The 17574-nt window shown below is 48.3% G+C and overlaps 7 protein-coding genes across 7 annotated transcripts; 4 read left to right on the top strand and 3 right to left on the bottom strand.

Moving 5' to 3' along the window:
• Positions 1–183: 183 nt before the first annotated feature.
• GGS25DRAFT_508999 (uncharacterized protein) lies at positions 184–1528 on the bottom strand. The gene has a single exon (XM_049262517.1). It carries the CDS (start codon positions 1317–1319, stop codon positions 300–302), a length of 1020 nt encoding a protein of 339 aa, XP_049111938.1. The 5' UTR covers positions 1320–1528; the 3' UTR covers positions 184–299.
• Positions 1529–4215: 2687 nt separating this feature from the next.
• On the top strand, positions 4216–6211 carry GGS25DRAFT_516000 (mitochondrial translation initiation factor 2; the record flags this gene model as incomplete). The annotated part of the gene is made up of 2 exons (XM_049263146.1): positions 4216–5929; positions 6060–6211. The coding sequence occupies 2 exons, from the start codon at positions 4216–4218 to the stop codon at positions 6209–6211; spliced, it is 1866 nt and encodes a 621-aa protein (XP_049111937.1).
• Positions 6212–7251: 1040 nt separating this feature from the next.
• Positions 7252–9691, bottom strand: GGS25DRAFT_69007 (VHS-domain-containing protein). The gene is made up of 4 exons (XM_049265963.1): positions 8914–9691; positions 8155–8854; positions 7605–8101; positions 7252–7521 (listed from the first exon to the last, which is right to left on the bottom strand). The coding sequence occupies exons 1-4, from the start codon at positions 9457–9459 to the stop codon at positions 7315–7317; spliced, it is 1950 nt and encodes a 649-aa protein (XP_049111936.1). The 5' UTR covers positions 9460–9691; the 3' UTR covers positions 7252–7314.
• A 792-nt stretch (positions 9692–10483) lies between these two features.
• GGS25DRAFT_525892 (DUF367-domain-containing protein) lies at positions 10484–11704 on the top strand (the record flags this gene model as incomplete). Its single annotated transcript, XM_049264881.1, has 1 exon — positions 10484–11704. One exon carries the CDS (start codon positions 10484–10486, stop codon positions 11702–11704), a length of 1221 nt encoding a protein of 406 aa, XP_049111935.1.
• A 452-nt stretch (positions 11705–12156) lies between these two features.
• Positions 12157–13765, top strand: GGS25DRAFT_68764 (haloacid dehalogenase). Its single transcript, XM_049265962.1, has 3 exons — positions 12157–12434; positions 12497–12847; positions 12933–13765. Exons 2-3 carry the CDS (start codon positions 12670–12672, stop codon positions 13502–13504), a joined length of 750 nt encoding a protein of 249 aa, XP_049111934.1. The 5' UTR covers positions 12157–12434; positions 12497–12669; the 3' UTR covers positions 13505–13765.
• On the bottom strand, positions 13683–14861 carry GGS25DRAFT_525890 (class I glutamine amidotransferase-like protein; the record flags this gene model as incomplete). The annotated part of the gene is made up of 5 exons (XM_049264880.1): positions 13683–13797; positions 13926–13981; positions 14059–14475; positions 14568–14689; positions 14771–14861. The coding sequence occupies 5 exons, from the start codon at positions 14859–14861 to the stop codon at positions 13683–13685; spliced, it is 801 nt and encodes a 266-aa protein (XP_049111933.1).
• Positions 14862–15913: 1052 nt separating this feature from the next.
• Positions 15914–17564, top strand: GGS25DRAFT_525889 (uncharacterized protein; the record flags this gene model as incomplete). The annotated part of the gene is made up of 2 exons (XM_049264879.1): positions 15914–16365; positions 16460–17564. The coding sequence occupies 2 exons, from the start codon at positions 15914–15916 to the stop codon at positions 17562–17564; spliced, it is 1557 nt and encodes a 518-aa protein (XP_049111932.1).
• Between the last annotated feature and the right edge of the window lie 10 nt (positions 17565–17574).

Raw genomic sequence — 17574 nt, 5'->3', positions numbered from 1 at the left:
TGCACTATCTTCCAGAACCTACATTCTCAATTATATGTCACGTATGGTCCTGATTCCTGATTCTAGGTATTGAATATGTCAATTAAACCCTTATGTGCTTGGTATGTTCAGGATGATGCTTACCTCTAGATGATATTTACCATTACGCGTTGCTACCATCTAGAAATCACACTCATCACACTCCTCACGCTGCTAATACCCAACAAACTTTGTTACATTTACAGTAAGATCACAGTACGTATAAATCCGCATGTCTAATCCGAATTATTCTATCACATTACCCTTATGATACGATACATTTATGCACCCTGCCCGGTGCTCTCCTTCCAAAGGTCATCAAAGTTGATGCCTTGTTTGCTAAACATTTCCCTGATTTGGTCCGCAACTTTCTCCTGTTTCTCGGAGGTGAATCCCCCTGGCTGTGATGATTCGAATTGGACGATCTCGATCCAGCGATAGAACAGGTCCTCCTTGCCTACAGCAGCCAGGGCATCTCTAAAAGCGAACACGTGCCGTCTCTTGTCATCTTCTTCAATGTTATTATCAACCTTCATGTCCACGCAGAGCCACCCAAACTCTTCGTGGAATAGTAGGACCACTGTCTTGAAAGCCTCGATCGCCGCCATTTTCTTGTCTATCATCGTAGTAGCATCAACCATAGCTGCCCAGTCCAAATCCCAGTCCGCATTCATAAGCATGTAGCCCGTCTTCTCGTTAATCTGCATCGGTGCTGTTGCGGTGCCGATGCGCGACAAAAACATGGTCTTGGCACTCGCGTCATTTACCACATCGCCCTTCTTTTCATCCCATTTTCTGCTGCGCCTTACTACGATCTCACGATCGCGAAAACCAACGTTGAGGCGCCAGGAGACGGGGTTGCCGTATCCATGACCCAAAACAAACTCAAGCGGCCAAGGCCAAACGAAGGCTACCAGCACGAAGTCCAGCATGAAAGAGAAAGCGCGCGTGGCGACCTCTGGGACAATCTCGGACCATTCCATTTCATCAACGACCATGGTGGTCTCGTTGGGGTAGCCGAGCACAGAGGCGAAGATGAGTAAATAGTACGGGAAGATGCGATAGATGCGGTAGACGAACAAGGCGACAATGCCAAGGTTCATGAGCACTGGCACGGCAAATATCTTGCTCTTGAAGCCACGCGGGTGGCTGTCGATGTGCGTGATGTACACGTGCTTCTCGTCCAGTGTCTCGACCAGTGGTTGCAGAACCTCGGGCGGCCGTTTGAACGGAACCGGCGGACTACCGTCTTTGGCCTTCTTGGCGGGACCGGATTTCCCTGTAACTCTGTGACGGGCCATGATGATGGTGATGTGTGTAGGTATATATGTAGTTTTGGGAAAGCGGGAAATAATGTAAATACTACCTTAGGTAGCTAAGGATACTATGCAAAAAAGGGGGATGAAGATTGAAGTTCAATAGTAAAAATTTCGGGGTGAAAAGCGATGTGGCTGAAGCTACCCCTGCTGAGATGATGCCAGATGACATCCATTGGAAAATTGGAGTACGGTGTACCCGTGGCCCCACTATAACTTTAGACCCGAACTCCAGATGTCCAGGATCCACATGGAATTCAACTTGGAGTCGTTAGGTTATCGATTTCACCTGTGGCGCCGCGATACGGAATTATAGAACTTCGGCAACTTTTTTTTTTTTTTTTCGATAAATAATTACTAATTTTCCCACGATCATTTCGGCATTTCTCGTTCTTTAAATGTCGCATAGCGATAGCGATTCGAAGCGACCCTTTTCATTATGCTTAGAGCGAGACCAAGTATATCAAAGGTGAATTTCCTCATATTATATATAATTACCTATGCATCAGTCTTGCGCTTATAACTAACAGTTTTGTTCTATATATAGCGGGAATCTTTTTCAATATGCGCATTTTGCCAACTTCGCCTGCCGTCGCGGCTTATAACAGTACGGAGCAAGCGACAATTCTCGAGGACGAGGGCCCTTAGAGACGATGGGTGGGGCGGCGGCGGCGGCTGGGGGAGCTTTTCTAAACCCCCCGCAGAGTCGAACCAGGACGATTTCCTGAGCGAGCACGAGGCCAAGGCACGTCGGGAACTTCTCGCGAAACAGCAGGCCCAGCAGGCCCCCAAGCCACCACCACCGAAACCTACACCTGGTAGCAATGGCATCGTGGCCCGATTTACGTGGAATTTGGAAAAGCAAAAGGAGATCGAGGGGAACTTGCGCAGGGACGGCACGATGATTAATGGTGCCGCCGACCTGGGCAAGAATAGGATTAGGAGCCCGTCTAACAGATTTGCAACAGCATCTCCGCCTTCTAGGCTCGAAACGATACATGCCCCTGATAAAAACAACGGTCCCACACGCCCGTTTGAAAGGCCAGGCTCTGATCGGCCGTTCTATAATCCCAATAGTAACAGACAAGGCGGGCCAACCCCTGAATGGAAAATCCGAAAACATAGTCCATCTCCGGATCTACTCAAAAACAACTCAATCAACAAGGGAGGGGAAAGTGGGCCACCCAATTTTTTCATGAGAAACAGCCGGTCTATTCCATTATCGAGGGACGTGCTGTCAAAGAATGCCGCAGACGCAAGCGTAAGCGAGCAGACTACTACGTTGTCTCTTGACCTAGATGATAGTATGGCAGCGAAACCAAGTCCGGAACCAAGTCTAGGCGGCGAACCTACCTCGAAAACTGTCGCAAGCACAAGCGAGGAACAACCCCTGGGTGCTGCCGCAGACGCAAACGCAAGCGAGCAGGCTACTACTTCGTCTCCTGATCTAGACGATAGCATGACAGCGAAACCAAGTCTAGGCAATGAACCTACATCAGAACTTACCTCAGAACTTACCTCAGAACCTACCTCAGAACCTACCTCAGAACCTACCTCGAAACCTACCTCGGAAACTGTCGCAAACACAAGTGAGAATACTATCTTGGGAACTGCCACGAACGCAAACGCAAGCGAGCAAGCTACTACTTCCTCTCCTATCCTAGGTAGTAGGATGGCAACGAAACCATCCCCTGGCAAGAAGTCTGCTGCTTCATCTTTGGACAGCTGGGGCAGTATGGCAGCAAAGCCAAGCTTAACAGAGGATATTGCTTCATTAGATGAATGGGCCAGCATAGCAGCGAAACCCACCCTCACAAAGAAGCCTGCTACTTCATCCTTGGATAACTGGGGTACTATGGCGGCGAAGCCAAACATAAGCGAGCAGACTACTACTTCGCCTTTAGATTCTTGGGGCAGCATGGCAGCAAAACCAATCCTGGGAGAGAAACCCGCTGCATCACCTTTGGATGACTGGGGTGGTATGGCAACGAAACCGAAGCCGGCGCAGCAGCCAGTCCCCCCATTATCAAACCAATGGGGTAGCATGGCCGCAAAGCCAAACGCTTCGAATAAGTTGGACGATCCCTATAGTCCTACGAAAGATTTCCTTGGCCAGCGAACAAGAACTCCACCACGCCTAATGGACAACGAATTTTACCCGTCGCCTAAGAATGACTCTCCATCTGCAACAATCACTCCTTGGAACTCGGGGTCCATGAGCGGCAGAGAGAATGACCAAAGATTCAAACCCCGCGCTGTTTCGGATAATACCTCCCCTTCATCTCAACCCACCCAGGGTGGCCCAGCTTGGGGTTTGTTGGCGAGGAAACAAACCCCCAATAAGTCTAACAGCGATGAGTTTTGGGCTGCCGCCAAACGACCCGAACGCGTGAGACCTAGAGTACCAATCGAACAGGGACGAGACCAAGCTTGGTCTACTACTTCTTGGTCTGCCATGGAGGACAAGATTCGAGATAAAAGTCAATCCACAGGCACGACTTCTAGTGATTGGGGAACAGAATTTGATGATCCCAAATATCAGAAATCTCTCCCGCCAAAACCACCTGTCGTCGAAGAAATACCCGAAGCAGTGGCACCACCAAAACCAGAGCAGCTAGTTGACACCAAGAGCCAAGATCAACTAGAATACACGAGTCGGGATCGTATACGCAGCCGTGTTACGCGAGAGGACCGTCTTGAGATAGCAGAGGCAGAGGCGCAGGCTCGGGCTCAGGCTCGAGGAGGTACAAGCCGTAATAAGCGGTCAGGTCGCAACTCTAGGCATGGAAGAGACGAAGATGATGAAGGAGGTTTTGACTATGATTATTACCAAGAAAAGCGCCAGGAAAAAGCCCGGCGCAAGGCGCAACGCGAAGCTGAGATGGCCGGATCCATTCCGATCCGGCTGCCAGAACTAATTAGCATCACCGCTTTGGCTCAAGCATTGAAGGTGGAGCCAAACCGATTCTTGTCCCAGCTTGGCGAATTAGGCTTCGAAGGCGTGACGTTGGATAGTCTCATGGCAGGAGAAACGGCAGCACTGGTCGCACAGGAATACGGCTTCGAGCCTACGGTAGAGGTCGAAAACCGTGATCTTAAACCTCGCCCGCCTCCTGAAGATCCATCTATACTTCCCCTACGGCCACCCGTCGTGACTATCATGGGCCACGTCGATCACGGCAAGACAACCCTATTAGATTATTTGCGCAAGTCTTCTATTGCGGCCGGAGAACATGGTGGTATCACTCAGCGCATCGGTGCCTTTTCTGTGAAGATGTCTTCTGGCAAACCCATCACCTTCCTAGATACTCCTGGACACGCCGCCTTCCTCGCCATGAGACAGCGAGGCGCACACGTGACGGATATCGTCGTTTTAGTCGTAGCCGCGGACGATAGCGTGATGCCACAGACAATTGAAGCTATTAATCATGCACGCACTGCGAAGGTGCCTATGATTGTGGCTATTACCAAGATCGACAAGGACAGCACTCATATAGACCAAGTCAAGCACGATCTTGCAACTCAAAAAGTCGATATTGAGGACTTTGGTGGAGACGTCCAGGTCGTCTGCGTGAGCGGAAAGACTGGCCAGGGCATGGATGACTTGGAAGAAAATATTCTTGCCCTCTCTGAGATGTTAGATCATCGAGCCGAGCTTGATGGCCCTGCAGAGGGCTGGGTCTTGGAGAGTAGTCTTAAGCAGATTGGCAAGGTTGCTACTGTTCTTGTGAAGAGAGGTACCTTGCGACCTGGTGACATTATCGCAGCGAATCTCACATGGGCAAAGATTCGAAATCTGCGTAATGAAGCCGGCGACGAGATTGACGAGGCACTTCCAGGAACGCCCGTCGAAATCTTAGGGTGGAAAGAGCTTCCTGCTGCTGGTGACCAGATTATTCAAGCCGCCGACGAGGGTCGCGCCAAGGATGCGGTATCGTACCGTGAAGGTCTTCGCGAACGCGAGCAAGATGCTGCAGCTCAAGAAGTCATCTCCGAGTCCCGCAGGATCCGGCAAGAGAAGCGTGACATAGAGAAGGCAGCCGCCAAAGCATCTTCCAAGTCATCCAACAAAGCAGATGCTGCTGCAGAGGCCGAGCCATTGCCTGAAGAAGAGAACGGCACGAAGATGATTAATTTCGTTGTTAAGGGTGACCTGCACGGATCCGTAGAGGCCGTGTGTGCATCGATCTCTGAGATAGGCAATAACGAAGTCCTTCCGCGCATTCTGCGCTCGGCCACAGGGCCCATTACCGAGTCCGACGTCGATCATGCTGCTACAACAGGTTCGATTATTATCAACTTTGCGACCACAACGCCTGGGTACGTCAAGCTCCAGGCAGAAGAGAAAAACGTGAGGATTATAGACCATAACGTTATTTACCATTTGGTAGATGAGGTCAAGGCCGAGCTGAGCAAGTACCTATCGGCCACCGTCAGTTTCAAGGTTCTAGGTGAGGCGGAGGTATTGCAAATATTCCCCATCAATTATAAGGGGCGGAAATATAAGAATGTGGCAGGGTGTAGGGTCAGGAACGGGCTTCTGAGCAAGGGCGACCTTTACCGGGTTTTCAGACATGGCGAGATGCTTTATGAAGGTATGTTATATCTCCTCCTTTTCTTTCCCTTTTACTCTTTTGTTTCCCCTCCCTATACTATCGCGCTTGTTCATATAACCATACTTTGCAAGCCCTAAGGGGTACCCTTACTAACAAGCATTGCACATAGGCAAACTCGAGACGATGAAGCATCTCAAGAAAGATGTCACAAAGGTGAACAAGGACACCGAGTGTGGTATCGGATTCGAGTCATTCCAAGACTTCGAGGTCGGCGACCAGATTAAAGCTTGCGAAGAGGTTCGGACGGAGAGGACTTTGTAGTTTTAACCCATCACGACGATCCACTGATTCAGACCTTTCTACCTAGGTAGGTACTTACTTACGTACCTACCTATATACCTACCTATCCACATGAATAGGGGAGCATTAGAACCATTACGGCTAGATATATAGACCATCTTGAATCCCGAATCCCGGACGGTGTTTGGGAGAGTGGAGGTAGAAGTGGAGGGAAAGGAGTACCTATTTACTTAGGGACTTACCTACCCACCCGATGCTTTTCTTGTACTATGTATATTACCTGGGTGTGGTGTATAAAAAACAACAAGAACGAAGGAAAACGAAGATGAGAAAAGAAAGAACCAATGAAAAACGACGACGACGACGTTGACGAAGGTGCTCTGCATAAGATACTTAGGTACCTACATACTAGATTCTCCGCTTGCATTTGGGAGGTGTTGGGGTAGCATTAGTTATCAGGCGGAAAAGGGGTAGGCACAGGTAAACCTACACGGACTAACAAGTTGGTAAGGGGGTTTACGATTTCCTACGTTCATATAGGTACCTATACGAGCATGGTAGGTATGCCAGTTATGCTAGACTTCTGGCATGGTGAGTATTGGTTTTCAGGTTGTATTTATACCTACCTATCTACCTAGGTCGATGGCGCATCGTGTGTGTACTGGGTATCTAGGCACATATGTAGCATGCCCAATATAACTACATACTATGCAGTTTATAGTATATCGACCCTATCTCCCCAGGTAATGAATACCTACCCAGGCAGATATGAAGGAACCTAACTTAGTAACATGTCACTCTTCCTATCAAGTCAATTTAAGACACAAGACGCAACAAGATAACCCGAGCAGGGGCAAGTGGTTAAAGGGGGAATCTGCATTCATTTCTCTCCTTTTCTCGTCTACTCATCTCCTTCTCATCTTCCTTTCCTCGTCCTTCTTCAATCATCTCCTCGACCTCATCTTCAATTCTCCTCTTTCTTCGAATCTACCCGTGTAGGTAGGCTCATAGTACTACGCCACAATACATACATCCCTCACTCACTCTCTGCGCGTCCAGCCCGATCCCTAGCCCTCCAGCCCAAGGCACGTAAGCCATGCATGGATGTCTTGCGAAATAAAAAATCACGCGATGCCAAACTCGGGTATCTCGCCCATCTCGCTCTTTGGCGCACCACCTAACGAGTAACTGGCTCTCCACCGTAGCTTGATGCTTTCTACTTTCTTGGCTTTATCACCCGCGTGGAATACCTCGACGGACTGTGTAACGCCTGACCTCTGCATGGGTTGTAAGGAACGGCCTGTTTGCGGCTCTAGACTGAGTTCGTAGCCCTGTGCTTCGGTTAGTCTGACATCGCTCGAGGTAGTGGATTTTGGAGTGTTCATAAACATAGGTTGGCTATGTTGTTGCTTACCTTGGTTACGGCAATTTGAAAATGAAGATCGCTTATAGGCGCTGAGGTCGCATTAGAGAAAACGAAGAGTAGACGTATAGCACTAGGTGTCTGTGATCTCCGAGCGCCAAGTTCGATCACCAAGGGACTACTTTTGATGGTGGCTTTGTGCTCCTTAGGCAATGAAGGCTCGGCTGGTAATGCAGATGAAAAGGACCATTCGTCATCATCATTTGTCGCTGCCGGTGCTACAGGCTTGGGCGTAGATGGCTTAGATGAAAATTGAGGAGAGGCGAGAGCAGCAAAAGGATCGTTGGCGAGGGCTGCATTTAGCGGTGGTGGCCTGGAGAACGAAGATTGCTGACCCAAAGATGGCTGAGGGGTGCTGGACTGAGAACCTGTAGGAGGTGATATGAACCCGGAGAAGGGAGAGAACGCTGGAGGCGTAGGGCTTGGTACGGGGCTTTTCGCGCTGTTGTTTTGGGTTATAGAGGAGAGTAAAGCAGGTCCTGGGACATCTAAATAAATGTTAGTACGCGTGATATTCTCATGAAAACTGTGATCGACGCACTTTGGTTTGCCCCAAAACCAAGAGAGATTCCACCTCCTTGACCAAAACTGTTACTACTACTTCCACTATCTCCAAGAGACAGACCTAGGAGGTCATTCTCTAGTCCACCAGCTTGTGAATTCGATCCACCAGCATTCTCGCCGGAACCGTTCGCGCTAGCATCCCCATCAAAGTCTATCAGCGACAATTCGTTTGCGGCCGATGCCGACTTTCCCGCCTTTGTAGATGAGCTCGGAATAGGTGCGCCCTGGGCGATTTTGGCTGCGCCTTCAATGTCCCCCTTCTTGAGAAGCTTCCATCGTTCAACGGTCCGGTGTATACTATCGTTGATCTCGAACAACTTAGCAACCGCTTCGTGGTCATCGGACTCTTCTTCGCACATCTTTTGGATCTTGGGTTGCGCGCTTTGCAGGGCCGAAGCGAGTTCCTCAAAAACATCACCATCCTTCATGGAGTCGCCTGGCTTGAAAGCTTCCAACCTTTCCTCCAATATCCGGGCTTTGGCCTGGATCTTGCCAACCTCTTCGGCGGCCTTTGCTCGGTAGTCTGTCTTGGACCTTGTGTCGAAACCAGCCATGATCTTCATAAGACGGTTGGCTTCTTGTAGGTCCTCGGGGGCGCCCCGTCTGATTAGCTCTTGCAGCTTAGCGGACTGCGCTTCTCGCTCCTCCTCCTCCATTTCCTCGGCAGATTTGAGGTTCTACATGGGTTAGTTGAGTCCATCCACTGATAATCGGGGGCGCGTCGCAAATCACTCACATCGCTGGGGTTTAAAACAGCAGCATCATCTCTTCGAACTTCGGGGAAATGGTAGCCCTTGTAGCTTAACAAGCGGTGCATGTCTCGAATAAAACCCAAGTCTTCCTTGTACCGACTCGTCTCACATATAGTGCTTCTCCATTCTTCGATAGCCTCCAGGATCTTAGATTGGACTTTGGTATAGCGGAGCGGGGGTCTTTCGGGGAACCGCCTAACAAGTTCATTCAAGAATTCTTTAGTGCTGATCTGAAGTTGAAAAGGGTAACCGCAATTTTTGACACAGATGTCGAGGAGATTCAAGGCTAAAAGGCTAACGTTGGGATTGCGAGAGTTGATGTAGTTCGCGATAGCGACGGCAGCTTCTCGAGGTGCGGTGCCTTTTTTACTGTTGATCAGATCGGATATCTCGAGATTTAAAGCAAGATTCGGTTCGTAATTTTCGGGACTACAGGCGGTAGCTATGAACCGTTGAAGTTGCGAGGGTCGTGGGAAACCCATTTCGCTCCAGCGGTCCCTAGCCGCAGCTCGAGCGGAGGCGGCCTCCATCTTTAGAGGATTCAAGTTCGAAGTTGGAATTATATGTTGTGACGAATACGAATGGTACTATGTAAGAAGTAAGACGAGGGCTAAGTTAACAATTGCGCTTGGTATAATGCGCTTATGGCCTTGATTCATCCATAGAGATAAGAGAGAATCAAGTTAAACCATGAGAGATCGGCGACGGGTGTTGCGGGTGGTTGTACTCATTGGTGACAATGAAGATAAAAATATGTATTGGATGTGTTATATGTGGTGATGAAGCTCGAAAAGAGACAGAGACAGGGTCATCAATAAGATTTCAAGTTCAAGGTTGTTGGATGTGTTGGGTTGGTTCAGTTTGAGTGCTATTGTTATGCAAGCCAGCTTGCAACTTAGGTTAATAGAAACTAAAGAAGAAGCCTTCAGTGCTGAGGAGTGCTGTGGAAGTAAGTATCACTACTAGGTTAGGTAACTCACCACTACCTAGGGTACCTAGTACCTATGTAATAACCTTGAATAGTACGTCCATGGCACAAAACTGTGGCACCCGCCGCGCGGTGGAGAAGCTAAGAGAACATTGAAGTCACTGGTGTCGAAAGAATTTGGGACCAATTAAATTAAGCATATCAGGGCTGTGAAAGGGCAACCGACTACGGTTAGACGGATTATCTATTTCACCCGTTACACCCCACCCTTGCCTTCAATGCTGCCTTCTGCGCCCGCACTGCAAGGTCTAGTTAGTAGCAAGGTCAGGGTTAACGAACTTACTACCTAGTAGGTATGTAATCGTCAACGGTGTATGTAGATATCAGGTACATATGTACCTACCCTGGATATGTAGGTACACGAGTCAAGAATTGAAAGTGCCCCTCGTTCGTCATTGGCCATTGAAATAATTTCATGGAAATCATTTTATTGAAATCATTACAAAGATTTCAACCTGTTCAACTTATACAAGTTTCTCAACTTACTCAAATTACCCAAACTCCAAAGCGCTTTCAATACAGTTTTCAAATAAATAAATACCTAGGTAGGCAACTACACTATCAATATGGTTCGCCACAAAAAAGACAAGTTTTCATCTCGAGGTGGAAAAGGTCGTGGTCCTCCTCGTCAACACCACCCCGCCGATGACGATTCCGAACAGACCTCTTCCAAACCCGCTTTCAAGGCCGCCTGCTGGGATTTAAATCACTGCGACCCGAAACGATGCTCGGGTAAAAAGCTCATAAGACTCGGTCTCATGCGCGACCTTCATCTTGGTCAGAGACACAACGGTGTCATCATCACACCCAACGGAAAGCACAAAATCTCTCCAGCTGACAAAGAGCTAATGGAGCAATATGGCGCAGCTGTGGTGGAGTGTTCTTGGGCGCGAACTCAAGAAGTCCAATGGAACAAGGTTGGTGGTAAATGCGAACGACTGTTACCATACCTGGTCGCTGCCAATTCTGTCAATTACGGCAAGCCATTGCGCTTAAACTGTGTGGAGGCCCTGGCTGCCGCATTCTACATATGCGGCCATTCCGATTGGGCAGAGGAAGTATTACGCCCCTTCAATTATGGAGAGTCATTTTTAGCCATCAACTCGAAGATCCTGAAGAAGTACGCAGCTTGCACCGATGAGGAGGGGATCATAAAGACCGAAAAGGAGTGGATGGAGCGATTAGAACGTGAACATGCCGAAAGTAGGGAAAACGCCGATGATGACGACCTATGGAAAGGTGGCAACGTCAACCGTAGAGACATTTTTGATACCGATGACGAAGAGGAGGACGATGACGACGATGACGATGACGACGAAGAGAAAGGGAAAGATAATGACAGCGCTGACGGCATTTATCTTGGTAAAAAGCCAGCTCAATGGCCAAAATTAGGAGAAGGTACACAAAAACAGGGGAATGAGGGGTCTAGCAGAGACCCGTTCGATATATCAGACGACACTGACGATGATGCCGAAATGGAGGAAATTCGGCGCAAAGTTCTTGCATCAAAACCCTTCGCGAATCCAGATGATGCGGACCGAAAGCCAAAGCCACAGGCGATTCCTCCTTCACAACCACAAAGGTACAAGGTCGACTCAGATGTAGAGCCAGATTCGGATAACGGAGAAGGCGACGATGACGACGATGATACTTTCGACAATATCATTGATGCCACACCCATCACCGATAGGACAGGACTGGCAAAGCTGGAGAAGGAAAGATCAAGGGCAAATGTTATGAGTCGATCTTTCTCTTCAGGTGGCGCGACAGCACCGAAGCGTTGGTAAGCAGATTACTGTTAAAAGAGGAGAGTACTAGGTTGTATTTTTCCGCCAGTATATATTGCAGCATATATCTTTATGCTGCCTTATTTCTTCCAAAGGTCTAGCAAAAGTATGCGTAGACTTTGTTATGCCTGAAGACTATCAAGTACTTCCTTAAAGTCGGAAGATGGGCAAGTTAGTCAAGACTATCAGCTCATACGGTGTTGGCTAGGGGCCATAATACTCGACATCCATGGATGCTGGCCTATTCTTCACGTAAAGGTATAAGAACAACTCAACATTGCAGGAGTTAAAGTATACGGTTGGCCATCAATGCCATGCTTACGCCGTGAATAGACACGGAGATATACGATAAGCAACTAAGGGCATATTGATTCTCTATCCTCAAGGGTAATGTATGCTAATAAATTCAAGCGTCTAAAACATCATTACCTACGTACCAAAATACTCCAAACGAAATATTGGGTCCAGATCTCGTGTCGTTAGTTCCCAGACCACCCCTCACTCCCCCCTATTCATGCGCCCACCCATCTGCTCGAATCATCCCTACTGATCTCCCACACGTCGCGCCGCCTTCGCCTGCATGAACTGCTGGGGATGTGAATGATGCCTTCTAGACTTGGATCCTTGCTTTGGCTTTGATTCGGGCAGTGAGATCCTTTCTGATCGGAATTATTGAGAGGCAGATCTTGAAATATGGCATAGGTTAGGTGGTTCTTTTCTTGGTTCCTTGGTAGGTATTTACGTCAATGTGCCTATACCTAGTAATGATGTATATACCAACCTTATGGCTAGATACCAATAAATCGCACGGGTCCAAACTGGAAACTATCGACATGAACAACCTAATTCGGCACTGGGCATATAGCTATAGCTACCCCGCATAATCACGAGAGACTTACGGATCACCGATCAACGAACTGGCCCATTTCCCGGAAATCCCTATCTACACATAAAAGATTGATGCAATGGCGACGAAGAAGATAATCATCGCGTTCGACCTGTACGGGACATTGTTGTCCACCGAATCAATAGCCTATGAGCTAGCCAAAGTTTACGGCGCAGAACAAGAGGCAACCTGGAAGTCTTTGGCTGCATTATGGCGCCGATATCAGTTGGAATATACGTGGCGGATCAACAGCATGGGTAGGTTATCTAGTGATCCCCATCCTGATTTCACTTTGGCAAAACTATTCTCGACTGTTCCCTAACTGGGAGGGGGAGGTACTAGGCGAATATAAGCCTTTCAGCACGATAACGCGGAACGCCCTATACCACGCGGTATCCGAGCATGGACTTAGTCTCTCATCAGAAGACGCAGACGCTCTCATGCGGTCGTACGATGCCTTGCACGTCTTCCCCGAAGTACCCCTAGCGCTGCGACTCTTGGATGATGATAAGTATGGCGATAACAACAATAATAAGTCGGTGGAAGCCTACGTGTTCTCGAATGGCACCGATGAGATGGTGGAGAATTCAATCAAGACGTCCCCGGAGCTCGGGCCGAGTGCAGGGAGGATTTTCAAGGCGCTGATTACGGTGCATAGTCTGCAGTGCTTCAAGCCGGATAAGAGAGCGTACGAGCATCTGGTCAGGCAGGTTGGCAAGAAAGGGCAGGAGAGTGATGTATGGGTTGTGAGTGCTAATCCGTTTGACGTTGTTGGTGCCAGAGCTGCTGGGTTAAAAGCAGCTTTTATTGATAGGACTGGCAAAGGTTGGATAGACCGGCTAGATGAGAAGCGTGCGCCTTCAGTCATCACATCCGGTGTTGATGAAGCGATCAAACGCATCCTGAAATATTGATATTTTTTTATTTTGGGGCATTTACCTACACATCATAACTTAAATAATTCCTTAGATCATCATGGCAAATCATCATCGTCGTAAACGGCATCAAGAAATGTAACCTAGGGGTTACCGAGACGGTGCGACTGCGTCAATACCTCTTAGGTTGGCATACAAAATTGCAGCAAGAATTAGGTTAGATAATCCTATGGAAGCTTTCGAAGAGCTTGATGATCTCGTCCGCAAACATCTCCGCATCGCCTGGATACCAAGCACTTATGTAGTTGTACTGCTCGTCTTCCACCGTGAAACTAAGAGAGTTCAATGGTAAGTAATGGGGAACCAGGTTCCACTGTACGCATGGCCCCCAAGAAGAAAGAGAAAAGGAGAAGGAGAAGAAGAAGAAGAAGAAGAAAGGGAGGGAAGTGAATGAACTTACGCGCCGGGATTGAGACTGGCCTTAAACTGAGATGGGTCGGCTAGGACTTTCTTGACCTATACATCTATCAATATACCAATCCTTTTCACTACCTGCCTTACTAAATAAGTAGGTAGGCAACGTTGTGTCTTACCGATTCTTCCACATTTGCGCTCCCGTGACCATAGGTCTTATAGTAGTCACCTAGCACCGCCCTTGTACTCCAATACGCAGCCTGTTCAAATTTCGCAGGCAGTGCTGTCGTATTACAGTCCCGTATGACGCTCTTCCCCTCAGCATCTTTAGACTCGGATAGGACCATGACGCCGTGGCACACAGCAGCAATCACTTTCTTGCTAGGCCTTCTCGTCTGGGGGAAGTAGTCTGCGACGAGCCTGTGAACGATGGGCGAGTCGATAATCTGTCGCACACCTTTGTCGTGCCCCCCGGGGAATAGCACGAGGTCGAAGGAGTCGAGAGTGAAGTCGGGCGCGGACCATGAGAGCGGGTGGCGCATTTCTTCGCTAAGAGCCATCTTACGGTACATCGAGATGACTTCCTTGCTTGCGCCCTGTTATATATGATTAGGACCTTTCTGTCTCACCAGATACTTCAAACTGGGTCTATTAGGTAGGGAGGAGTGGTTGTGCGTGTGTGGCGTACGAATAGCTTTTGTGTGAACCCTTCTAATAGCTTCTTATCGCATCGCGGTGGTCGTCCGGTCTCGGTCGCGAAACTTATTGCGTAGTTGGCATTCTTGAAGGTGGTATAGGGAACAGCGGTCTCTATACTGTACGAGTTAGAACCTTGAGTGTGATGTGTGCGAATAAGTTGTTATTGAATTGGGTATTGAAGATGCGACGCACCGGTGGGATCATGGCCATAGTCAGCCATCATGATGAGGACTTTGGGGTTGGAGACAGACGTCCCCGGCGATGTAATCTGGGCCTCCTCCATGTTTTACTTTTCTAGTAGTTGGCTATATAATCTTAAGGCTAAGTAGATGGCTATGGAATTTCAGAAGATTTGCGATTGTTTCTTGTCTCCAAAGAGTTGAAAGTTCAAATAGGCTGCTCTAAGAATGTTGACAAAGCACCTTGAAGATTAATAAAATCGTATGGTAGGCACATGTAACTGTAAAGGGCGAACCGCAGGTGACGTCGGTTACTTATTACAGATTCTAATCTAGGTTAGTACTCTTCGGGGTAGTACAAGTTAACAGATGTGCCGAATACCCTACCCTGGCGAATCAGCATCAACTAAAACCACACCTAAACATCCTAGACACCCAAGACACCCTAGATAGAAAATCCCTTAGAGTCATCCTTTGTTTCACTTCCCCCAAGATCTTCCTCGCTACCCTTCCCCCAACTTCAAAAACACACTCCATCGATATCCACCCCAAATGTTCGTTAAATATCTATGGATACCAACCAACCAACCAGCCAACCCCAAATGTTCAGTATGCCCAATTATAGCACGCGGTAACACAATCTCTGGCTCATATGAGCCAGATGACTTTCATTCATGATCAACTCACCCCTTCTGTATGTCGTTGCCTATTGGATGCAAGTGTGGCTATATACGGTAAGGGATGAAGCCTCTCAGCCCTACTGAGTGAGGGTCTTGCCGAGCCACGATGTTACCGTATAGCTATCTGCTACGTGCCGTTCCCGACAGACACAACAGGCATCACGTCCATCGCTTTTTTTCTGCAACACCCCAAAATTTGGAGGATAAGCCTCTTTTTTAGTACACTCCTTAGTAGGCACCTACCTAGATAGGTATTATAAGTGCCTAGTAGCTGACAAGACCGAACGAGGATGACTATTGTAACCCTATTTAAAGCTGGGTGCTATCCCCTTCCGGGAGCTATACTCTCTCACCTTGACTTTTCTACCTATTTCAGCCTCGTCTCTGTTGTCTTGATCTCCTGCCTTCTATACACGTCAGGTATCTTCGCCCGAACCCATGGAGCGAGACGACAGCGGCTACCCCAACCATTCGTCATGGATCGCACCGAGTTCTTCGGCTCTCAAGTCGGCGGCGAGTCCATCATCAACTATAGCTATACCGATATGCCCTGGAAGCTTATAATGTGGGATATCTACCACTTCTTCACCTTCTCTTGGGCTCTACCCTGGGTACTCTGGCCTGTTCGCCCTTGCGACGGGGGCCACTTTGACGAACTTTCCCTCACTCGGCAGAATATTTGGTGTATGTTCCTTCATGCAATCCTGATAGTTCTGCAAGGATCCTTCATCCTCGTTTTGCCCTTGACTCTACTCTTTCCGGCATGGTTGGTGGCTATATGGATGTCGGGTTTCTTTGCGATAAACTGGTTCATATGCCTAGGCCTAAACGGGAAAACCATTACTTTTAACTCGGATCCCAAATATGCGCCCGCTTTGGAGGAGCATGCACATGAACAATGGATATTTTTGAACGGCGTTGCTGTTGGGTAAGACTCCTGTTTTCTTGGCGATTTGTGATGTTTAAACCCCTACCCAGTACTTCGTAGGCGTGGTCACTAACCTAGCTTCATGAATCTGCAGGGAGGCGTGGCTTCAAAGCAACATCAATCGTCTGGCATTGACTTTCAAGAGGCCCATCATCGGTGTCCATAACCGTACCACGGGCGTCATATTTGATGTTGTCGAGTGTCTGATTCAGCGTAACTTCGGATATGCGACCGGTGACATTCGCGCAGCCTACAAAATTGTCAAGGAAAAGCTGTATAATCCACAGTATTCAAAAGTAGTCTTCATCCTCCATTCACAGGGCGGCATTGAAGGCGGCCTAGTTCTGGACTGGCTCTTGCAGGAATTACCACAGGATCTTCTGGCTAAACTTGAAGTCTACACGTTTGGAAATGCGTCGAATCATTTCAACAACCCACACCGACATGCCGACTCGCAAGAAGTAGAACGGAAGTTTCCCAACATCAGTACACAGATTCCTAAGACCATTGACGAAATTCCACTCACCCACTCTCCAGTCGAGACTCACGCACCTTGTTCAAGGAGACGACTTTCTAACAGCAGTATCTCCTCCTATGTGCACAACTGTTTCTCTGGCTTTACCTCGATGTCCAAGGAGTCAAATGTGTCACACGAAACAACATATACGGTAGCAGCATCTGATCGTGCCATCTCCCATGTTGAGCATTACGCTCATACGACGGACTTCGTGGCGTTATGGGGGATTCTACACTTCGTGACAAATGAGAACGCTTCCCCAACGATGCCTCGGTATATCGGTCGTGTATTCAGTCGCACTTCAACACGCGGTGGGCATCAATTTTGTCAACACTATCTTAATGGAATGTTTCCACTGGTGCGCGACTACAAGGGCGAATTTATCGGCTGCGCTGATAGCAACGAATTTATGAACAGTGTTGTGGAGTTATCTGGAAGAGGGACGGAAAAAGACAATGTGCGAGAGGGCATTGAGAATAGTTGGCCCATGCTTGAGCTTGCTGGACGAAGGGCGAGCTTTATTAAAGACGAAGTCGCCTTACATGGCAGTTTCCATGAAGATACGAATGGGATATATGACGGCAAAGTGAGAGTTAAAGACCTAAGTCGACTGTGGCAGTACCGAAATGGGAGAAGCCCGCCAGATTTGCCCAGGGAATTACGAAGAACGACACTGGAGTAGCGATGAAAAG

Source organism: Hypoxylon fragiforme (assembly GCF_022984875.1).
Source record: "Hypoxylon fragiforme strain CBS 206.31 chromosome Unknown GGS25scaffold_10, whole genome shotgun sequence".
In the NCBI taxonomy this organism is placed as follows: Eukaryota; Fungi; Ascomycota; class Sordariomycetes; order Xylariales; family Hypoxylaceae; genus Hypoxylon; species Hypoxylon fragiforme.
The sequence above is the reverse complement of the archived record's forward strand: the minus strand, read 5'-3'. Positions and strand labels throughout refer to the sequence as shown.

Coding starts and splice junctions, on each gene's coding strand:
- GGS25DRAFT_508999 (XM_049262517.1), bottom strand. CDS start 1,319: ATGGCCCGTCACAGAGTTACAGGGAAATCCGGTCCCGCCAAGAAGGCC.
- GGS25DRAFT_69007 (XM_049265963.1), bottom strand. CDS start 9,459: ATGGAGGCCGCCTCCGCTCGAGCTGCGGCTAGGGACCGCTGGAGCGAA. Junction 8,855..8,913: donor CTGTTTTAAACCCCAGCGAT/GTGAGTGATTTG, acceptor TAACCCATGTAG/AACCTCAAATCTGCCGAGGA. Junction 8,102..8,154: donor TGGTTTTGGGGCAAACCAAA/GTGCGTCGATCA, acceptor ACATTTATTTAG/ATGTCCCAGGACCTGCTTTA.
- GGS25DRAFT_68764 (XM_049265962.1), top strand. CDS start 12,670: ATGGCGACGAAGAAGATAATCATCGCGTTCGACCTGTACGGGACATTG. Junction 12,848..12,932: donor GTGGCGGATCAACAGCATGG/GTAGGTTATCTA, acceptor GGGAGGTACTAG/GCGAATATAAGCCTTTCAGC.